Genomic DNA, 23,570 nt, shown 5'->3' on the forward strand with positions numbered 1-23,570 from the left:
ACGGTCCTTGTGGAGGTGCATCCACTTGAGAGGGGCATGGTCTGTGACCAGCCTAAACTTCCTACCAGCCAGGTAATACTTGAGGGAGTCGAGAGCCCATTTAATGGCTAGGCACTCTTTTTCAACCACCGCATACCTCTGCTCATGTACATTCAGTTTCCGACTGAGATAGAGGACCGGGTGTTCGACTCCGTCCCTCAGCTGGGAAAGTACAGCTCCGACACCAGTATCAGAGGCATCAGTTTGTACCACAAACTCGCTGCTGAAATCAGGAGTCACTAGTACGGGCTGAGAGCACAAAGCCCGTTTCAGGCTGTGGAAGGCCTCTTCAGCAGCTGAGGTCCATTTTACCATGACGGAACCCTTCCCCTTGGTAAGATCCGTCAAGGGAGTAGCCATGGCTGCAAAATTGGGTATGAACCGGCGATAATAGCCGGCAATCCCCAGGAAAGCCTGCACTTGTTTCTTGTTCACTGGTTGTGGCCAGCCCTGAATTGCCTGTATTTTGTCGATCTGGGGTTTAACCACTCCTCGGTCAATCACGTAGCCCAAGTATCGGGCTTCTTCAAGCCCGATGTGGCATTTCTTGGGGTTTGCCGTTAAACCTGCATCTCGCAGGTCATCAATCACCGCTTGTACCTTCTGGAGATGAGTTTCCCAGTCCATGCTGTAAATTACGATGTCATCCAGGTAGGCAGAAGCGTACTGTCTGTGAGGCCTCAAGACTCGATCCATCAATCTCTGGAACGTTGCGGGAGCTCCGTGAAGTCCAAACGGCATATAGACATACTGGAACAGACCTTCCGGTGTAGCAAATGCCGTCTTCTCTCTGGCCGCCTCGGCCAGAGGAATCTGCCAGTACCCCTTTGTTAAATCCAGGGTCGTAATGTATCGGGCTTTACCAAGCCGGTCGATCAACTCATCGACCCGGGGCATAGGGTACGCATCAAATTTAGAAACTGCATTCAGTTTCCTAAAGTCATTACAAAACCGGATGGAGCCATCCGGTTTAGGTATCAACACAATTGGACTGGACCAGGCGCTGTGTGACTCCTCAATGACTCCTAAGTCCAACATTGCCATCACTTCCCGGGAGACAGCTTCACGGCGGGCTTCCGGAATCCGGTAGGGCTTCACATGAACAGTGACGCCAGGCTCTGTGACAATCTCATGTTTCACCAACTTAGTCCGGCCAGGTTTTTTGGAGAAAAACTGTCGGTTCTGTAACAAAAATTGCTTAACCTCAGATTTTTGTCGTTCTGAGAGAGTCTCAGCAACCTGCACCTCTGGTACAGTAGGTGAACAAACCGGACGGGGCAGATCCGCCGTTAGGGCAGAGCGGTCTTTCCAGGATTTTATCAGATTCACATGATAAATCTGTTCCGGTTTTCTCTTACCCGGCTGGTACACTTTATAGTTCACTTCACCAACTCTTTCTCGGACCTCAAATGGGCCCTGCCATTTCGCCAGGAATTTACTATCCACCGTAGGGATTAGGACCAACACCCTATCGCCGGGTGCAAATGTACGGACCTTAGCGCCTCTATCATAACTTTGCCTCTGGGCTCCCTGGGCCTGTAACATATGGTCCCTAACAATGGGCATGACAGCGGCAATACGATCCTGCATTTGTGTTACATGGTCGATCACCATTTTAAAGGGAGTGACTTGACCTTCCCAGGTTTCTTTTGCGACGTCCAGCAGTCCCCGGGGACGACGGGCGTACAACAGTTCGAAAGGCGAAAACCCTGTGGAAGACTGGGGAACTTCCCTAATGGCAAACAGCAAATAGGGTAACAAGTAATCCCAGTTCTTCCCATCTTTGTCTATCGCCTTCCGGAGCATCTGTTTTAAGGTTTTGTTGAAGCGCTCAACCAGGCCATCTGTTTGAGGGTGATAGACAGACGTACGCAACGGGTCTATTTGTAAGAGCCTGCAGAGCTCCTTCATTACCCTCGACATAATGGGAGTCCCCTGGTCGGTGAGTATCTGTTTTGGAATTCCCACCCGACTAAACACTTGTACCAATTCCTTGGCGATCGTCTTGGTAGCTGTGTTACGCAAAGGGACGGCTTCCGGGTAACGAGTGGCATAGTCCACGATGACGAGGATATGTTGGTGCCCACGTGCGGATCGGGGAAGGGGCCCAACCAAATCCATCCCAATTCTCTCAAAAGGGACCCCGATGATAGGAAGGGGTAACAAAGGGCTACGGAACTGAGATTTAGGGGCCGCGATTTGGCACTCTGGACAGGACTCACAATAGTTACGCACATCACAATGTATTCCAGGCCACACAAAACAATGCAATATCCTTTTTGTGGTTTTCTCTACCCCCAGATGTCCCCCCATTATATGTCCGTGGGCCAAATCCAGTACCTTCCGCCGATAAGGTTTGGGTACCACTAACCGTTGCACTGTGTCTTCCCCTTTTTTTTCTACCTGGTAGAGCAAATCATTTTCAAGAACCATATACGGGTACGCTAGCCTAGTGTCAGGTTCTACGGGTACCCCATCTATCATTTTTACATTTTTCCTAGCCGGAGTCAGGGTAGGATCTTTCATTTGCTCGCTGTGGAAGTCATCCACCTGGACTCCCAAATCTGGCAGGCAGGGTGCCGGATGGCTGTCTGCCTCCGCCTCTCGCTGAGGTTCCTCAGTTTCCTCTGTTTCCCCCGCCATGACGGAGAAGGGGTACTGAAGGTTAGATTCACTAACCTCCCCAGCAACATCTTCCTGTGGGGTCTCCTCTAGGGACTCGGGACCTCCAGATGGCATGGGAGAAGATTCACGGGTACAGCTACCGTGAAGGAGCAACTGATTCTCCCACAACTGCCAGAAATAGGGAAAATCCCTGCCCAGGATTACATCCTGTAACAATGCGGGAACGAGTCCCACTTTGTGCTGCACTGACCCATAGGGAGTAGAAATCCATATGACCGCTGTTAAGTACGAGCGGGTGTCACCATGCACACACGTCACAGAAAACTTGTCAGACGGACCAGACGGAAGTGCCACCAGACTAGCTTTCACCAGAGTCACCACACTTCCAGAGTCTAGTAATGCCACAACATTTTTCCCATCAACAGATAATTCACACAGGTGTTTCACTGTATCATTTTGACCCGCATTCACACTCACTAGCTGTGTAACCAAAGACATGCGTTTTCTAGAGTCTATAACGTCGCACTGCATGGGTTCAGCGGTAACAGGACAGTTCGCAGAAACATGACCCTTCTCATGGCAGCGGAAACACCTAACAGGTCCCCTACTGAGACCACCGTCCAATACTCTTGGTCTCGGAGTGCGAGCAGTCCCGGACTCCTCCCCCACAGTTTTAAGCGATTTTCCTTCACCCGTGGTCCCTGGAACAGTCTTACCGGTTCCACGAGGAGGAGGCACAGACCGGGGGTTGGCGGTGTCGTCGGGAAGTCCTTCTGCCATGGAATAACGCTCGACCAACTCCACAAGTTGATCCGCTGTCGTGGGATTTCCTTGGCTTACCCACCTTTTCAGCGCTGGGGGTAGTACTCTCAGGTACTTGTCCAGGACAACCCGCTGGATTATTTCGGGTATTGTCAGTACCTCGGGTTGCAGCCATTTCTTTGTCAAGTAGATCAGGTCGAACATCTGAGACCGCGCCGGTTTATCTTGCTGGTATGTCCACTGATGTACCCTCTGTGCACGGACAGCCGTCGTCACACCCAGCCGGGCCAGGATCTCAGCTTTCAGCTTCTCAAAGTCCTGAGCGACCTCCGGGTCCAAATCATGGTAAGCTTTTTGGGCCTCGCCGGAGAGAAACGGGGCAATCAAATCGGCCCATCGTGCCTTCGGCCACTTCTCTCTCAATGCCGTCCGCTCAAACGTTGTCAGGTATGCCTCGACGTCATCTTCTGCAGTCAGCTTTTGCCAGTATCGACTCACATGGATCCTTCTGGACTCTGCTTCCGGGTCAGCGTCAGGCATGCTCACCAGGCGCTGCGCCACCTGTTGGAGAAGTTGGCGGTCTGCAACCGTCATGTCCAGTAACTCCTTCAGCTGTGCGGCCATCAAGCGATTAGCTTCGTGCTGTGCGGCAGTGGCCTGCTGCTGTACGGCAGTGGACTGTACTAAGGCTTTCACCACGTCTTCCATGCTGTCGCCTGTGCCACGGTATGCCCGCGTTCTCCACCACAATGTGACAAAACACTCTGGGATCGCCTTTGCTGGGGTCAAAGGACATGTGCATTGAATCTGAGGCGTACAGCAGGTTTCTGAGCAGGCTGACCTCAGGTCAGATTTATTAACGTAAAAGCAACACAAAAAACAAAACATAAAAATAAATCCTAGCCTGTCCGGCACTAACTAAACAAAATACGTTGCTATCTCAACAACTGGGGGGGCTTCTCCCACCCAGCTAACATCACACAATTCTTGAGCAGAGCTATTCACTCACGTTTGTCCCACACAGGCAGGCAATCTGTGTGCCCCAGGCAGACACTGGAAACACCCAGCTGGTCATCTTTTATTCCTGCAATCATTAACCCATTAGCACCCTGAAGATACTGAGTGGCCTAGTTCACATAGGACAAACACCTGGGCGAGATATACCTGCCTCCATCTACCACACCAGCATGAGTCTTACAGTTCTTTGTAGAAAAGCCCATCAGTTTGACAAAACAAAAGTAGCAGTCATCAATATGATTTTTGGATTCTCTCCAAATCAAGGGAACAGCAGATGACATAGCCACTTTCCTTATATTCAACCAGTCACGAAGACCATTTGAACAACTTGAGCATATCACATGAGGGGCCCAGCCTTTGTTTTGATCACCAAGTGGACACTTAAAGTACATCTGGTACATATTTTTAATATCATGAGTGATTGAACGTCCTTGGCCTTTTAGTGTAAAGGAACCACACACATAGCAGAATCTGTTCGGATGATTGATACACTGTCGGGGCATTTTTCTCCTTTAACGCCTGAACCCAGGAGCTTTTTTCGGTTTTGCGTTTTCGTTTTTCGCTCCCCTTCTTTCAGAGCCATAACTTTTTTATTTTTCCGTTAATATGGCCATGTAAGGGCTTGTTTTTTGCGGGACGAGTTGTACTTTTGAACAGCACCATTAATTTTACCATGTTGTGTACTAGAAAACGGGAAAAAAATTCCAGGTGCAGTGAAATTGCAAAAAAAGTACAATTGCACCCTTGTTTTTTGTTTGGCTTTTTTACTAGGTTCACTAATTGCTAAAGCTGACCTGCTATTATGATTCTCCAGGTTATTACGAGTTCATAGACAGCAAACTTGTCTAGGTTCTTTTTTATCTAAGTGGTCTCAGGTTGGGTGAGGCCTTATTTTTTGCATGCCGAGCTGACGTTTTTAATGATACCATTTTGGTGTAGATATAATCTTTTCATCTCCTGTTATTGCATTTTAATGCAATGTCGCGGCGACCAAAAAAATGTAATTTTGGCGTTATGACTTTTTTTCTCGCTACATTGTTTAGCGATCAAGTTAATCCTTTTTTTATTGATAGATCGGGGGATTCTGAACGCAGCAATACCAAATATATGTATGTTTGATTTTATTTTTGTTTTATTTTGAATGGAGTGAAAGGGGGTGATTTGAACTTATATATATATATATATATATATATATATATATATATATATATATATATATATATTTATATTTTTAAAAACATTTTTTTTTACTTTTGGCATGCTTCAATAGTCTCCATAGGAGACTAGAAGCTGCCACCACCAGATCGGCTCTGCTACATAGAGACGATGTTCAGATCGACTCTGTATAGCAGAATTGCTGACTTGCTATGAGCACAGACCGCTGGGTGTTGCTCACAGCAAGCCGCACTGACAACCATAGAGGTTTCCAGGAGACTTCAGGTTGTCATGCCAACACACCGGTGACCCGCGATCACATGACGGCGTCACCAGTGTGCATATTTCTGGCCTGTTGGCCAGAAGTGCGATTTAAATGCCGCTGTCAGAGTTTGACAGTGGCATTTAACTTTTTAATAGCCGCGGGTGGAACGCAATTGTGGTTCAAAACAGCTGACATGTCCCCAGAAAGATGTGGGCTCACCGCCGGAGCCCACATCATAGGGAGGGTATCCGACATCTGTATACCATTACGGCCGATGTTGGTAAGGGGTTAAATCTGAGACACTGCAGGAGAGATAGGGGTTGCAGGAGACCTGTAGGTTTCAATATGGACAGTTGAGACATGCCTATCTTGCGCAGAGTAAAACGATTGATATGGGACTTTATAGAGACATTCTGGTAGACTATGTCTGTGCGTCGGGAGGAACGAAAGGGGTAGTCTCGGATATTTATAGGGATTTGTTATATACCTTTCTTAACAGATTTCCTATTAAGGCAAAAGAGAAAATGGGAGGAAGAGCTGGGGAGGATAGAGGAGGATAAATGGGAGGATATCATGGAGTATATTCCCCAATTATCATTAAGTGAGTCGGGTAGACTTTCGCAAATATATGTGCTTCACAGAGTATATAGAACTCCAGATAGATTATATAAGGCAGGGCTGAGACAGACCTCCACGTGTCCTAGGTGTCAGTCCGAGGGGGCAGGGATTCTACACATGGTATGGCAATGCACGAGATTGAATTCATACTGGTTGGAGGTGGGAGAAGCAATTGGGAAATCGTATGGCTGTACAATCGCAAGCGAACCTGTGATATTTATTTTGGGATACGTGGAAGAGATCCGAGTTCCAAATCATCATAAAGTGGCCAAAGCTAGATTATTGTATGTTGCGCGTAAGTTAATTGCCAGGCACTGGTTGAGTGAGGTACCGCCGGCTCTGCAGGAATTTTATAGACAGTCTGATACGGTTATTAATTTGGAAAAGGGTATTTATGAAAAAAGGAAAAGTGTGAAAACCTTTGAAACACTTTGGAAACCATGGATGGAGAGCAACTGATTCCAAGAGGATGTTGTTTTATTATGTAGGCAACATACATTATTGTCCTATTCTTGTTTATAAAGGCTTTAAGGGAGGGAGGGTGGGGAATTGGGGGTTTGTTTCAAAATGTTTGTAAACATGTCTATTTTCCTTTTTTGACACAATTGTGTGTTGTCAATTTGAATACTGTCAATAAAAATCTGATTTAAAAAAAAGGGGTTAAATGAGATCAAACAGTAGAGTAAGTTCAGTTCAATGGTGGTGTCAAGCTAAAAAAAATAATGCGATGAGCTGACCGACTATATGTAGACTAGATGGTGGCCCAATTCTAACGCATCGGGTATTCTAGAATATGTATGTAGTTTATTTATGATGATTTCAGAATAATGCAATGAATACACAGGATTCGGCTGGCCGGGCGCGACCAATTAGCGAAGCGTAGTTCAAATCCCACGCCAATTTGCAGCCGGACTGCATCTGTCGCTGATTGTTCACGGCCGGGCGTAACGAATCAGTGAAGCCAGGGCCTGCTCCAGGTTTTTGAGGGCCCCAGGCGAAAGAGTCTTACAGCCCACGTAGTATATAGCACAGCCCACGTAGTATATTGCACAGCCACGTAGTATATTGCACAGCCCACGTAGTATATAGCACAGCGACGTAGTATATAACACAGGGACATAGTATATAACACAGCCCACGCAGTATATAACACAGCCCACGCAGTATATAACACAGCCCACATAGTATATAGCACAGCCCATGTAGTATATAGCACAGCCCACGCAGTATATAACAGCCCACGCAGTAATAACACAGCCTACATAGTATATAGCACAGCCCATGTAGTATATAGCACTGCCCATGCAGTATATAACAGCCCACATAGTGTATAACACAGCCACGTAGTATATAGCACAGCCACATAGTATATTGCACAGCCCACGTAGTATATAGCACAGCGATGTAGTATATAACACAGCCCACGTAGTATATAACACAGCCCTCGCAGTATATAACACAGCCCACATAGTATATAGCAATGCAGGCACCATATCCCTGTTAAAAAAAGAATTAAAATAAAAAATAGTTATATACTCACCTTTCGGAGGCCCACGGATCCAGCCCAGGTGTTTAGCGATGCTCCTCGCAACACTCCGTTCCCAGTAATGCCTTGCGGCAATAACCCATGATGATGATTGCCTCAATGCAATCTTGGGACCGGAGAGTCGCAAGGAGCGGGAAAGGCTGCTGCGGACGCCGGAAGGTGAGAATATAATGATTTTTTTTTAGTTATTATTTTTAGCATTATAAGTTTTTACTATTGATGCTGCATAGGCCGCATCAATAGTAAAAAGGTGGTCACACATACAGGGGTAATGGCAGCGTTAATGGACTGCGTTGCACCGTGTTATGCCGTGGTGTAAGCAGGCCATTTAACGAACTGCTAAAACGCTATGTGGGCGCTGACTGGAGGGGAGTATGGAGGGGGCACTGACTGGATTGGAGTAGGGAGGGACCAATCAGCGACGCGGGATTTTCGTGACAGACAGACAGACAAACAGACGAAAGTGGACATTAGACAATTATATATATAGATATTTCCCCAAAGATGACAAAGGCAGCTTGTATTTAGAACTGATTTTACTGGAGGTAATCTGGTAGATAACTATATACAGTTGTGAGGTAAACGGTCAGCCTATTCCTTAGAGATGAACATTTGTAGACAGGCAGTTTCTCAGTGTGATATTGGCTGCTTTCAGGTTCTCTCTCTGTGGAGACCCTCACTCAGTTACACCTCAACACCTCAGTGGCTGAGCTGTTTTCTTCCCTTTGAGGTGACTTGCCGAGAGAGACCCCAAAATGGAAAATGTGCAAGATTTGTATGTAGAATGCATGAAAAAACGGGTCCGGAGGCCGGATTCATAATTTTCCATCTCAGTTTCATCTGTTTTTTGGACGGATCCGGCAGAAAACGGATGAAACATGTGGCCATCAGGCGCTAATACAACTCTATGAGACAAAAACGGATCCGACGGGGAAAAAAATGGATCTGTTTTTTTCAAAACTTGCCGGATTGTGCCTGACGGCAAAAAACTGATGTGTGAAAGTAGCCTAACATGCGACTTTCCAAGAAGCAGTCATTGGTTGACTGCACTGTCAATACTCCTTCCCATAAAACTCACTAAAACCTTTACTGATGTTGTCCCTGTAAGAAAATGTACAATTAAGTAAGACAAGCAAAGAAATGGGAACATAGGAAAAACCACATACATTGAAAATTCAGAAATAACGTAATAATAAAAATACTTCTAGCTCAGAAACTTAAAACGTCAGCTTCCCGCACTGACTGTGGTGCCGGCCGTAAAGCACAGCGGTGACGTCACTGCTGTGCTCTGCTTTACGGCCGGCCGGCGCTCACAGTCAGTGCGGGAAGCTGACGGCGAGGGACGTGACAAACACCGGAATGTAAGTATGTAGTGGTTTTTTTTTTTTACATTTACAATGGTAACCAGGGTAAACATCGGGTTACTAAGCGCGGCCCTGCACTTAGTAACCCGATGTTTACCCTGGTTACCCGGGGACTTCGGCATCGTTGGTCGATGGAGAGAGCTGTCTGTGTGACAACTCTCCAGCAACCACACAAGGACTTTCCAACGATCACGGCCAGGTCGTATCGCTGGTCGTGATCGTTGGAAAGTTGCTGAGTGTGACGGTACCTTTAGCTTGCAAGCAGGGCCCTGATTTCTCTTGGTATCTGTTGATTTATGTGATTATTGTTATGCTGTAATGTCTTTTGTCTGTACAAGTCCCCTCTATAATGTAAACTGCTGCGCAATATGTTGGCGCTATAGAAATAAAATTATTATTATTATGACAGGTTCCCTATAAAGATGGTAAGATACTCTAAAATGGTTATGCTCACCTTGTAAGGTGGATTCTTTAAGCCCCAGGTCCAGGTGGGCACATGGATCACGGGCATTGATGAAGCAGCAGGAAGGCACATGTGGAGAGAGTGCTTGTAATGCTGTAGGCCATAGACAGAAAGGATGCAGGAACGTCCAGAACAATGTAGTCAGATGGAGGTCAAGAGCAAATAGAGGCGCACAGCAAAACCAACAGGACTAAGAGTTTTAATACCATGACACGTGTGTGTCTTAGTGGACCTTATATGTGGCTAGGCAGGTAATGTCATGGGAACATGACAGGCCACCTGTAAAACCCAACGTGGAGCACTGCCAAGGGCAGCGGCCATCAGGGAAGGTGGAAAAGCCCTGCTGAGGCTGATGCGTAACGGAAATATTTATTTACTTCAAGATCAAGGATATGTTCTTTCTTGAATAATATAGAACGAGAAAACGCTTCTGTACAGAATTGGACCCAATGTAACAGATTTCAAAATGAAGCTTTAAGAATTGTGAGCACAGCTCATGGTACATACAACATAAGATGCAATGTATTTAAGGCACTCAACTCATTTTCCATATATAACAATTCAATTGTTCAGATAATTGAAATTATCACTTTTAGTATGTTTTCTCATTACATGTGTGGTTATGTCACAGGTAGTAGAGTCTAAAGGTATATTTACACTGTACAATTATCGTGAACAAGCGTTATGAATGCTGAATTCGCGATAATCGTGCAGTGTACTGTAAACAGGCTGCCAATCACCTGACGAGCGAACTCTTTCATAAGGTGAAATGATATTTTGGTTTGCACAAAAAAACTATTGTTCTCAGCAGGGCATCATCTTGTTTAAATGGTAACTGATGCCCACTGAACAATCTATTACTGATCGTCAGGTGGTATCTGAAGTGGGCAGAGCCTGTGTAAGCAGGGTATTGAACAGGTGGCTGGCAAACGCATTGCCGGACAGAGGTAGTTTAACACGGCGCATTTTGAAATGGACTGTTACACATGCACTATGAGATCCAAGAGTCAGTTTACCTATGTGTCTTGTCTTTTGTTTTGCATTTTATCTGGCTAAAGCTCTTGTTTCTGCAGGTCATCCAGACAGTCAGGGTGAAAGATGCTGACAATGAAAATGGTGTTTTTCATATTCAAAGCCCTAGTGCTGCATCTGATGGGAACTTCACTCTTCAAGACAACAAAGGTGTAGTCACTTTCTGCCATCTTTCCATAAAGCCCATATTGACAATGAATAGAAAATAGAAGGGCATCAATTTACTGGACAAACTATCTTTTTTTCATGTCTTATTTCCAGACGGAAGTGCATCACTTCTAGTGAAACATAGTGGATTTTGGAAGTCACAAAGAGACATATTCTTAGTGCCTATAGAGATTAAAGACACTGGGGATCCTCCTCTTAGCAGTACTGACACGCTGACCGTCTCTCTGTGTCACTGTGAGGCAGGTGGGGCCGTGTTGACCTGTCATATGACTACAGGATCAGCTGCTGGACTCAGTACTCCTGCTTTGCTGGCTATATTGGCTTGTGCATTTGGCCTTCTGGGTAAATATACAGTTGTCTTTTCATTTTTTGTTAGCAACAACTTAATGCTTGTAAGCTACTGTTCGAAGACATATTCAGCTAATTCTAATGTATGTTCTTCATCCCATTCTGCACCTTATAAGGTCAAAAAGCAAGAGATTTTTCATTCACTTTTCTTATTAACTGTAGTGACATTAGTTGTGAAGTGTTGTGTGAATAAAAATGCACATATTATATATCCGTGTATCAGATTAAATCCTTGAACTTGTAAAACTACCAAAACTGTCACTTATAAAGTTCCTGATGTCTCTTTATTGATAATAATATCATAATAATAATAATCCTTCTGTTCTCTCTTCACTCTCTTTCCACACCTTTTTCTTTTGTCTACTGTCTACTGAAATCTTGAAAATCTTCTTGATCCTTCTGTATCATTTTTTTTATTTCTTATACATCATCATCTTCCACATCAGCCCTGGTGTCCCTGTTTTACTTGCAGCGAAGACACAAGCCATCGCCTCTTTCTCTCTGTGAGGATGAAGATATCAGAGAGAATATCATAACTTATGATGATGAAGGTGGTGGAGAGCAAGACACTCAGGCTTTTGACATGTCAGCCTTGCAGCCTCCCCAGACTGGTCTCACTGGAGGTTTCTTCCACCCACCTCGAATGGATGTTCTCCCTCGAGTTCCTCACCTACCAGTTCCACGATCACCTCAAACTGCCCCTGTTGACGTGCAACGATTTCTGGCACTTCGCTTGAAAGAAGCAGAAAGAGACCCAGTGGCACCACCTTATGACTCCATCCAGGTTTATGGTTTTGAGGGTGGAGGTTCCTCAGCTGGGTCTCTCAGCTCTTTGACCAGCAGCTCACAGGGTCTAGGAGAGGAAGAACTGCTGAGTGAAGACATATGGGAATGGGGCCCCCATTTCAGAACACTAGCAGAAATCTATGGAGCAAAAAGAAGAAACTCTGCTACAGAAGATTAAAACTCTTTGCCAAATGATTGTTTACTTTTTTTCTTGTGAGTGACCTGCTGAATGATCATTGTTTTTCTCCTGTCAGCAAAAAGGCTTTAGAACATCACAAGTGAATTCCGTTCCTCTCCAGAAAGACTCACCGAAAGGGAACCACGGATTAACCGTTTTGCTACCAGAGTCCATCTTGGTTCTGACATGAGGGTCATGCAGACATTAAAAGTTCCTAGAGGTATTGTGTTTACAGAATTGCATTCAATTCCAGTCTTCCCACCGCTTGCTGCGGTTGTCTCTGACACAGTCAGACGTGCCATTTGTGGAAAGCAGACATTTTATTTTCAAAATAAAAAGCTTAACTGAGCAAAGTGTTATGTCAGGGTGTAAAATACTGTCTGTGAGAGTGCAAATCCTATGCGTGTCTGTTTTACCAACACTGTGAATATGTTTGTGTTCATAGCTGCAAATACATCTCTGGTTAATTTATTTTGACCATTAATTCTTTCTTTTTACACCAGATGTCATTCGTTCCGTTGTTGTCATTCGTTCCCTGTGACTGGATAGGCTGCATTGTAATAAATATTGGTTCAGCACACAATGTGGCTGGCCTACTGTGTGAATGTGCACGTAAAGTTTTGTACTCTCGGAGTTTACATTGCCGAATTGCTTATGATATTGAGTTTTAAAAAGTCGGCTTTAACCAAGACAATATTCAGCGAGGCATAATTGATTTCAGTCCTAAATCATTCCATGTGTGAACTAGTTGTTTGTGCTCCCTCATGCATTGTCATTTTAGTTACAGTGAAAGAAATCAAATAAAAGTGTCTGACATGATCTTCAGTAAATCCAGGCTGTCTTGGATGAATAAGTCAGACGTCTTTAGATGTGTTACGTTCCGAAAATAAGAGTATGTTCTCTATCTTTGATAGCAAGAACAAAGAATTAGAGATTTCTTCAAAAGCATCTGTAGAGAATCGAAGCTAAAGCTTTGTCGAAAACTATTGCATTACGTGTTTTATTCAGCGCTGGAAGAGAACTAAACTGGGGTTTTTTTGTCTACTATAAGAAGTATGTGGATACAGTCCCTGAAATCTGCTGACCACCACTATCTGTTCCTGTTCTGCAAGATTTTAAGAAATCAGGGAATTTTATAAGGAAACGACTCATTAAAATCAGCAGCTATGGTGTGCAAATGACCCTAAAGACAAAGAAATCTAAATACAAGTGTGTGTACATTACACATGATTGATGGCGAGTTAAAATGACTGACATTCATTTTACTACCACTATCCATTAGGGAGTCCCTATCTTTTCATGAGCTGTATAGCAGTGCCGGTAGTATGCTGAGGCTGTTACCCAGCCGCATCGGGTAGATCAGTCAGCAAGTGACTATAGTGGGATTCCTCGCTCCTGTGGAGACCAGAGTAGTCACCCACTGGTCCACACGAGGAATGATGGCATAGCTCTTATGCATTAAGGAAGATGGTTGGGGTCTTCAGTACTGGATACAGGAATGCTACCTCAAGCTATTATTCATTTAGGTTTTCTTCACAGATGCCGATATGATTAACCCCTCTCTGGCCTTAGACATACTATCCCGTTGAGGTGACCTGGGCCTATCTGACCCTCGACGGGATAGTACGTCATAGCAATCGGCCGCGCTCACGGGGGTAGCGCAGCCGATCGTGGCCAGGTGTCAGCTGACTATCGCAGCTGACATCCGGCACTATGTGCCAGGAGCGGTCACGGACCGCCCCCGCCATATTAACTCCCGGCACACTGCGATCAAAAATGATCGCAGTGTTCTGGTGGCATAGGGAAGCATCGCGCAGGGAGGGGGCTCCCTGCGTGCTTCCCTGAGACCCCCGGAGCAACGCGATATGATCGCATTGCTCCGTGGGTCTCCTACTTCCTCCTCCCTGCAGGCCCCGGATCCAAAATGGCCACGGGACTACTTCCGGGTCCTGCAGAGAGGTGGCTTACAAGCGCCTGCTCAGAGCAGGCGTCTGTAAGCCTCCAGCAGTGCACGTCAGATCGCTGATCTGACACAGTGCACAGCAAAGTGTCAGATCAGCGATCTGACCCTAAAACATGATTCCCCCACCACCACCCCCTCACCCCTTCCACCCCCCGAGGCAATGTTATAGAGTAAAAAAAATATTCACACATGTAAAAAAAAAAAATCCTAAATAAAAAATATATTTATATATTGTTCCCATAAATACATTTCTTTATAAAAAAAACCAATAAAAGTACACATATTTAGTATCGCCGTGTCCGTAACGACCCGACCTATAAAACTGTCCCACTAGTTAACCCCTTCAGTGATCACCGTAAAAAAAAAAAGGCAAAAAAACAACGCTTTATTATCATACCGTCGAACAAAAAGTAGAATAACACGCAATCAAAAATACGGATGTAAATAACCATGGTACCGCTGAAAACGACATCTTCTCCCGCAAAAAACGAGCTGCCATACAGCGTCATCAGTGAAAAAATAAAAAAGTTATAGTCCCCAGAATAAAGCGATGCAAAAATAATAATTTTTTTTATATAAAATAGTTTTTATCATAAAAGCGCCAAAACATTAAAAAATGACATAAATGAGGTATCACTGTAATTGTACTGACCCGTAGAATAAAACTGCTTTATCAATTTTACCAAACGTAGAACGGTAAAAACGCCCCCCAAAAAGAAATTCATGAATAGCTGGTTTTTGGTCATTCTGCCTCACAAAAATCGAAATAAAAAGCGATCAAAAAATGTCACGTGCCCGAAAATGGTACCAATAAAAATGCCAACTTGTCCTGCAAAAAACACGACTTCACATGACTCTGTGGACCAAAATATGGAAAAATTATAGCTCTCAAAACGTGGTAACGCAAAAAATATTTTTTGCAATAAAAAGCGTCTTATAGTGAGTGACAGCTGCCAATCATAAAAATCCGCTAGAAAACCCGCTATAATGGTAAATCAAATCCCCCTTCATCACCCCCTTAGTTAGGGAAAAATTAAAAAATTAAAAAAATGTATTTATTTCCATTTTCCCGTTAGGGCTAGGGTTGGGGCTATGGTTAGGGTTGGGGCTAGGGTTAGAGCTAGGGTTAGGGGATAGGGCTACAATTAGGGTTGGGGCTAAAGTTAGGGTTTGGATTACATTTACGGTTGTGATTAGGATTAGGGGTGTGTCAAGGTTAGAGGTGTGGTTAGGGTTATGGGTGGGATTAGGTGTGTGTTGGAGTTAGGGGTGTGGTTAGGGTTGGGATTAGGGTTAGAGGTGTGGTTAGGGTTAGGATTAAGGGTGTGTTGGGGTTAGGGGTGTGGTTGGGATTAGGGTTAGGGGAATGTTCGGGTTAGGGGTGTGGTTATGGTTAGGGTTGGGATTAGGGTTAGGGGTATGTTTGGGTTAGGGTTTCAGTTAGAATTGGGGACTTCCACTGTTTAGGCACATCAAGGGCTCTCCAAACGGGACACCACGTCCGATCTCAATTCCAGCCAATTCTGCGTTGAAAAAGTAAAACAGTGCTCCTTCCCTTCAGAGCTCTCTCGTGCGCCCAAACAGTGGTTTACCCCCACATATGGGGTATCAGCGTACTCAGGACAAATTGGACAACAACTTTTGGGTTCCAATTTCTCCTGTTACCCTTGGAAAAATACAAAACTGAGGACTAAAAATAATTTTTGTGGAAAAAAATGATTTTTTATTTTCACGGCTCTGCGTTATAAACTGTAGTGAAACACTTGGGGGTTCAAAGTTCTCACAAAACATCTAGATAAGTTCCTTAGGGGGTCTAGTTTCCAATATGGGGTCACTTGTTTGGGGTTTCTACTGTTTGGGTACATCAGGGCTCTGCAAATGCAACGTGACACCTGCAGACCAATCCATCTAAGTCTGCATTCCAAATGGCGCTCCTTCCCTTCCGAGCTCTACCATGCGCCCAAACAGTGGTTTACCCCCAGATATGGTGTATCAGCGTACTCAGGACAAATTGTACAACAACTTTTGGGATCCAATTTCTCTTGTTACCATTGAGAAAATAAAAATTTGGGGGCTAAAAAAACATTTTTGTGAAATAAAATGATTTTTTATTTTTACAGCTCTGCGTTATAAACTGTAGTGAAACACTTGGAGGTCCAAAGTTTTCACGACACATCCAGATAAGTTCCTTGGGGGGTCTAGTTTCCAATATCAGGTCACTTGTGGGGTGTTTCTACTGTTTAGGTACATTACGGGCTGCAAACGCAATGTGACGCCTGCATACCATTCCATCAAAGTCTGAATTCCAAACGGCGCTCCTTCCCTTCCGAGCTCTGTCATGCGCCCAAACGGTGGATTCCCCCCACATATGGGGTATGAGCGTACTCAGGACAAATTGGACAACTTCTGGGGTCCAATTTCTCCTGTTGCCCTTGGGAAAATACAAAACTGGGGGCTAAAAAATAATTTTTGTGAAAAAAAAAAAAAAGAATTTTTATTTTCACGGCTCTGCGTTATAAACTGTAGTGAAACAGTTGGGGGTTCAAAGCTCTCACAACACATCTAGATAAGTTCATTAGGGGGTCTACTTTCCAAAATGGTGACACTTGTGGGGGGTTTCAATGTTTAGGCACATCAGGGGCTCTCTAAACCCGACATGGTGTTCCATCTCAATTCCAGTCAATTTTGCATTGAAAAGTCGAACGGCGCTCCTTCCCTTCCGAGCTCTACCATGCGCCCAAACAGTGGTTCCCCCCACATATGGGGTATCAGCGTACTCAAGACAAATTGCACAACAACTTTTGGGGTCCAATTTCTTCTCATACCCTTAAGAAAATAAAAAATTGGGGGTGAAAAGTTCATTTTTGTGAAAAAATATTTTTTTATTTTTACGGCTCTACATTATAAACTTCTGTGAAGCACTTGGCGGGTTAAAGTGCTCACCACACATCTAGATAACTTCATTAGGGGGTCTACTTTCCAAAATGGTGTCACTTGTGGGGGGTGTCAATGTTTAGGCACATCAGTGGCTCTCCAAACGCAACATGGCTTCCCATCTCAATTCCAGTAAATTTTGCATTGAAAAGTCAAATGGCGCTCCTTCCCTTCCGAGCTCTGTCATGCGCCCAAACAGTGGTTTACCCCCACATATGGGGTATCAGCGTATTCAGGACAAATTGCACAACAATTTTTGGGGTCCAATCTCTTCCCTTACCCTTGGGAAAATAAAAAATTGTGGGCAAAAAGAAAAAAATATGATTTTTTATTTTTACGGCTCTGCATTATAAACTTCTGTGAAGCACTTGGTGGGTCAAAGTGCTCACCACACATCTAGATAAGTTCCTTAGGGGGTCTACTTTCCAAAATGGTGTCACTTGTGGGGGGTTTCAATGTTTAGGCACATCAGGGGCTCTCCAAACGCAACATGGCGTCCCATCTCAATTCCAGCCAATTTTGCATTGAGTTGTCAAACGGCGCTCCTTCCCTTCTGAGCTCTGCCATGCGCCCAAACAGTGATTTACCCCCACATATAGGGTATGAGCGTACTCAGGACAAATTGGACAACTTTTGGGGTCCATTTTCTCTTGTTACCCTTGGTAAAATAATACAAATTGGAGCTGAAGCTAATTTTTTGTGAAAAAAAGTTAAATGATTTTTTTTTTTTAAACATTCCAAAAATTCTTGTGAAACACCTGAAGGGTTAATAAAATTCTTGAATGTTCTTTTGAGCACCTTGAGGGGTGCAGTTTTTAGAATGGTGTCACTCTTGGTTATTTTCTATCATATAGACCCCTCAAAGTGACTTCAAATGTTATGTGGTCCCTAAAAAAAATGATGTTGTAAAAATGAGAAATTGCTGGTCAACTTTTAACCCTTATAACTCCCTAACAAAAAAAAAATTTGGATCCAAAATTGTGCTGTTGTAAAGTAGACATGTGGGAAATGTTACATATTAAGTATTTTGTGTGACATATCTCTGTGGTTTAGGCCAGTCTCACACGTCCAGATAATTCCGGTATCGGAAAAATCGGTACCGGAATTATCCGTGTCCGTGTGCCGCTGCGTTTCTGTGGCACATCAGTGCGGCACACGTGTGCCACCCGTGTGCCCACTGGGTACCACACGCACCGTGCCGGAGACCGCTAAAGTTTAGCGCTGTCCCCTGCATCTGGTGCTGAAGCCCCATTCATATCTTCCCTGCAGCAGCGTTTGCTGTAGAGAAGATATGAATAATTGTGTGTAAAATCAAGATCCAGGTCCCCACCCTCCTCCCACCCCCTGTGCACCTCCCCTGCTGTGATGAAAATACTCACCCGGCTCCCTCACTGGCTGCCGCTGCTTCCTGTCCTGGCCGCACCTTCTACTGTATGAGCGGTCACAGGGCCGGCTCCAGGTTTTCGAGGGCCCCGGGCGAAAGAGTCTCAGTGGGCCCCCCCCTTTAACACATACCCCGATTTATGATGCACAGATACGGCAGAGAAATGTATAGTACAATGCCAGATTTTTCTTCTTCTTCTCAGCTATTGTAAATTCTGCAGTGCATATATACAGGACAGGAGGAGTGATACTGTGCAGTGTATATATACAGGAGGAAAGGTGCTGTGCAGTGTATATATACAGGGGGAGAGGTGCTGTGCAGTGTATATATACAGGGGGAGAGGTGCTGTGCAGTGTATATATACAGGGGGAGAGGTGCTGTGCAGTGTATATATACAGGGGGAGAGGTGCTGTGCAGTGTCGTGAGCAGGGCGTTGTTGTATTAGAAAATCTTTTCTGTTTTGAGTTTTTCTATGAAACAAAGACTTTTCTACATAAACAACGTTGTTTGGTTTTGCGGCCCCAACAGATCTGTGCTACAAAGTAACAGGCGGCTCGGGCATTAATGAGGGACCTGATGCTGAATCCTTCCCACAAACCCTAATGACCCAATTAGTGCCCCGTCATTAGAACCTCATTAAACACCTCCTTGTCCTGAGTAGTCATGTACAGTATGGGGGGATCCTGCAGCCCACCCCCTGACTGCTCCATACCATACACTGCCCTCTGTCGCTCTCACTATTATCCTGTGCATTTCTCCTTCATCGTTACCCCATGTTACACTTGTCACCCCCACTACAGAGTAGCAGGGCAGCCAATGTCACCCCCTCCCGGACCCTAATGGCAGCAGGAAATGTCTGCTCCTCTATTGGGTTGGAACCTGATTTAATCAAGGAATAATGTGGATTTGTTGCCGGTGGCCGCAGGGGAAGGGTTAAGTGATGCCATGTCCTTGGTGGGAGCAGTGGCAGCTGCTGGTACCTGGACAGACACAACCAATGTTGCTGTGACTGCACAGTGTGACCTGGAGGAGAGAAGCGGAGACTCCGGAGCAGAAATCACCCACATGCCAGCACTGGGCAGAGTCCCTCCAGTCACCAGCCTGGGGCCACGGGGCCCCAACGTACAGCCCACAGCTCAGTTTTATCCATGGCAGCAGCTCCCCTTCCTCCTGGCATCTGGTTAACCCCATTTATGCGGGTCGGATTGTTATCTTTAAGGTTCAGCAATAACTTTCATACAGATGGGAAGGGGTTAAGCTTCTTCCTACCCCACTGGTGCAGGTTTGGTGCAGCATGCATGTATTCTGGGAGAGCTGGGTGGCTGCAGGTTGCAGGCTGCACCCCACCAGCTGCTCCTCCAGACATCACCCACATTTTTAGGCAGCGGAGACAGACAGCAGCAGACTGAGCCACAAGTCCATCTGCAACCACTGCTCTGCTGGATACCATAGTACTCACTCAGTCACTGGTAGGAGCTCCGGAATCTGCCTGATAAACTTCAGCACTGCAGCCAGCCAGGGGCCAGAGCAGAGAACTGCTCTCTCCACCCACAATGTCACACTGGCTGCCTTCTCTTAACCCCTATGTGTGCCTGCCTGGCTGCACTGACTGAATGAGAAGATGCTTGTGTCAGAGCTGGCACATAGGGGTTAAGAGAACGCAGCCAGTGTGACTTTGTGGGCGGAGAGTTCTCCTGCTCTGCTCTCCCAGCTGTATCTATGACAGCGTGAGTGGGCCCCCCTCTCTCCCCAGGGCCCCGGCATTTGCCCAGGTGCGCCGGGTGCTGACGCCGGCCCTGAGCGGTCATGTGGGGCCGCCGATTACAGTCATGAATATGCGGCTCCACTTCCCATAGGGGTGGAGCCGCATATTCATTACTGTAAATCAGCAGCCCCACGTGACCGCTCATACAGTAGAAGGTGCGGCCAGGACAGGACGCTGTGAGGGAGCCGGGTGAGTACAGGGTGTGGGAGGGGGGTGGGGACCTGGATCTTGATTTTACACACAATTATTCATATCTTCTCTACAGCAAACGCTGCTGCAGGGAAGATATGAATGGCGGTTTCAGCACCAGTGGGGGGGACAGCGCTTAATGTAGCGCTGTCTCCTGCACGGCACACGGACTGCACACGGATGGGTCCGTGTAATCCGTGTGCTCCCACGAACACTGACATGTCTCCGTGTTTGGCACACGGAGACACGCTCTGCAAAAAATCAATGGCATCTGCACAGATGCATTGATTTTAATGTGTCTATGTGTGTCAGTGGCTCCGGTATGTGAGGAAACTGTCACCTCACGTACGTACCGGAGCCACTGACGTGTGAAACCAGCCTAAAGGGCATAAAAATTCAAAGTTGGAAAATAGCGAAATTTTCAAAATTTTTGCCAAATTTCTGTTTTTTTCACAAATAAACGCAGGTAATATCTATGAATTTTACCACTAGCATGAAGTACAATATGTCAGGAGAAAACAATGAGGAAAAAAGAAAAAAAGTCGTTCCAGCTCCATATTCTTAAAATCCAGGCTTGAAACTTTATTGTGCCAATGTAAAAACAGTGGGTACATGCTCTCCGGCCGCACACCGGGACAGGAACAGCGACGCGTTTCGATCACTTACGGAGCTTTGATAAAGATCCGTAAGTGATCGAAACACGTCGCTGTTCCTGTCCCGGTGTGCGGCCGGAGAGCATGTACCCACTGTTTTTACATTGGCACAATAAAGTTTCAAGCCTGGATTTTAAGAATATGGAGCTGGAACGACTTTTTTCTTTTTTCCTCATCTGATGACTGCGCTGATCTACGTGGAGTTCCGTGCACCTGCGGTGGCTACTTGGTGAGCTGGCTGTGTCTATTTTAGCTGTTTTCTACTAAGAGAAAACAATGTCAGAATCATCAAGTTTCGTGGAAGCGTTCCAGAGTTATAACCTCATAAAGGGACAGTGGTCAGGATTGTAAAAATTGGCCTGGTCATTAATGTGCAAACCACCCTTGGGGGTAAAGGGGTTAATCTTCATGTGTAATTAATATTAAGGTAGAGTAGAAACTGTCGGGAGACATTTTATCTTACTTCTAAAGTTATTCTTTTTACAGCATCTAAAAAGAGAGGGAAAAGAAATATAACAGTAGTAATAATCTCCCGGCATAAAATGCAGATTTTATACACTGCTGCAATCACCTCAAAGCACTAAAATATTCAAGATGTTATTAAAAAATGTGAAAGCCAAAGCTACACTTTTAAAGTGTTTCACCTCTTTTGGAGGTGACTACATTATTAAGAAATTTCAATATGTGCAATTCCCAAATATATTGTAAATAGCCTAAATGGACCATCCATATTCATGTGAGACATGCTAAAGACTGCTACAAAGCAGTTTACGGATGGTTGGCCATGTCTTCTCTGACTCCTCACTGCTTGTTTCTGCTCTCTAGCTTAGAGCTATAGGTGGCTATACACATTAGAACAATGTTTGTCTAAGTCTGACAATTTCACTGGGATCAGCCATCCATTTTATGTGTATGGGGATATGCCAACTCTTGCCTGACCGAGAAGGGTCCAGCTTGTTGGAGTTCAACATGGCCAATCCTTTGGTTCTGCAGCCACAGCTTACTACCACACTCCCCATTAAGAAAACATGCTTTAAGTCACCGTCATAAGTAAAATGCCAAGTTTATGTAATGCTCTCTGGGAAAGAAAGTATGCAAATGGACCCTTCAAAGAGAAGTGTCTCTAGTGGCACTTGTTATAAGTCAATATCAACCCTTTAAACCAGCTTAGCCATCTGCTTAAGGAACAATTTTTAACCAACCAATCTCTTACTTTGCACTGATGAACGGAAAAAACACCAAACAACATAGGCATTAAGAAAATGTAGGTTAACTTTATAGCTAAAGTCATGTGACTAGGCTCTTTAAAGGGTCACTATTCTTAAATATTGAAGTTGTCGGAGATCATTTATTTTTTTCATCAGGTTGAAGATGATAAAAATAACAATCTCAGCATCTTACCCCATTCCAATGTTGTCTCTTTGGTATTTGAGGACAGGCTGTAGCAGTGACTGCTGAAGCCAATAACTGGACTTAGGATCATGCTATCTAGATCCTTTTATTTCATGTACCTTCCCAGAATGTGGGAGATCCTCTTTATGGCATTCTTAGTTATTAGTGGGATGCAGAGACTGTTTATGAGCCAAAGTGTGGAGAAAGACCAATAGGCTTCTCTAATTTGGAACCCAGCAGAATACTAACGGTAGCTGAAGGTCCCACAAGGTGGATATCTTATGTTAAGCATCTTATTGGAAGATTCTTCATACAATAGAGACTGTCAAAACCAACCTCTTAAAAGGGTTGCCTGCTTCATGCAATCCTTTTTTTTCTATGAAAATACTCAGATTGCAGGTTATCCCACTTTTGAGACCCCTTATTGATCAGTTTTGACAGAAAACTTGACCCTTGCAATGTCTCTCAATTCTAGAATATATAGATTGTAACTGTAATTGGTAGTGTACAGACCCGTCTACTTTAGCGATCTCCCCTTTGCTATTAGGTGGTGATAACCGATGCATGACTGCTCTTCCCAGATGATCTGTATTCTTACCTTCACTCTGAATGGTCATGAAAATGGGTTGGATTGAGAAGCACACACCAGACCCATCTGTCCTGGGTAGTAGAACCCAGGACCAAAATTGAGATTCGGTGTGATCTCTACTATGGGGCCTCTGTCTTCTGAGTATGTCACGGAGTACAACTATTTTCAATGTCTTTACCTTTAATGATCATGCTCCAATAGTGAAAAATACTGGAATAATAGCTAAATGAAAAATATTTGCTAATTAGTGGCTTATTGTTTCTGAGCAGGAAATGTATACATTTATTACAATGGGAATTTTTGCAGAAATAATCTTTTCCATGCCATCAACTTAA

The 23,570-nt window shown here is 44.8% G+C and overlaps 1 protein-coding gene across 2 annotated transcripts in view; it reads left to right on the top strand.

The window, feature by feature from the left end:
* CDH24 (cadherin 24) overlaps window positions 1-12,719 on the top strand; it is a 213,542-nt gene extending 200,823 nt beyond the window's left edge. For both annotated transcript variants that reach the window (XM_069761731.1, XM_069761740.1), the window contains 3 exons: window positions 10,928-11,036; window positions 11,148-11,396; window positions 11,849-12,719. In XM_069761731.1, coding sequence (XP_069617832.1) covers window positions 10,928-11,036; window positions 11,148-11,396; window positions 11,849-12,366 — 876 coding nt within the window. In that variant the 3' untranslated portion in view covers window positions 12,367-12,719. The remainder of the gene's footprint in view (window positions 1-10,927; window positions 11,037-11,147; window positions 11,397-11,848) is intronic.
* The last annotated feature ends 10,851 nt before the right edge of the window (window positions 12,720-23,570 follow it).

Source organism: Ranitomeya imitator, chromosome 1, assembly GCF_032444005.1.
Source record: "Ranitomeya imitator isolate aRanImi1 chromosome 1, aRanImi1.pri, whole genome shotgun sequence".
Taxonomy (NCBI): Eukaryota; Metazoa; Chordata; class Amphibia; order Anura; family Dendrobatidae; genus Ranitomeya; species Ranitomeya imitator.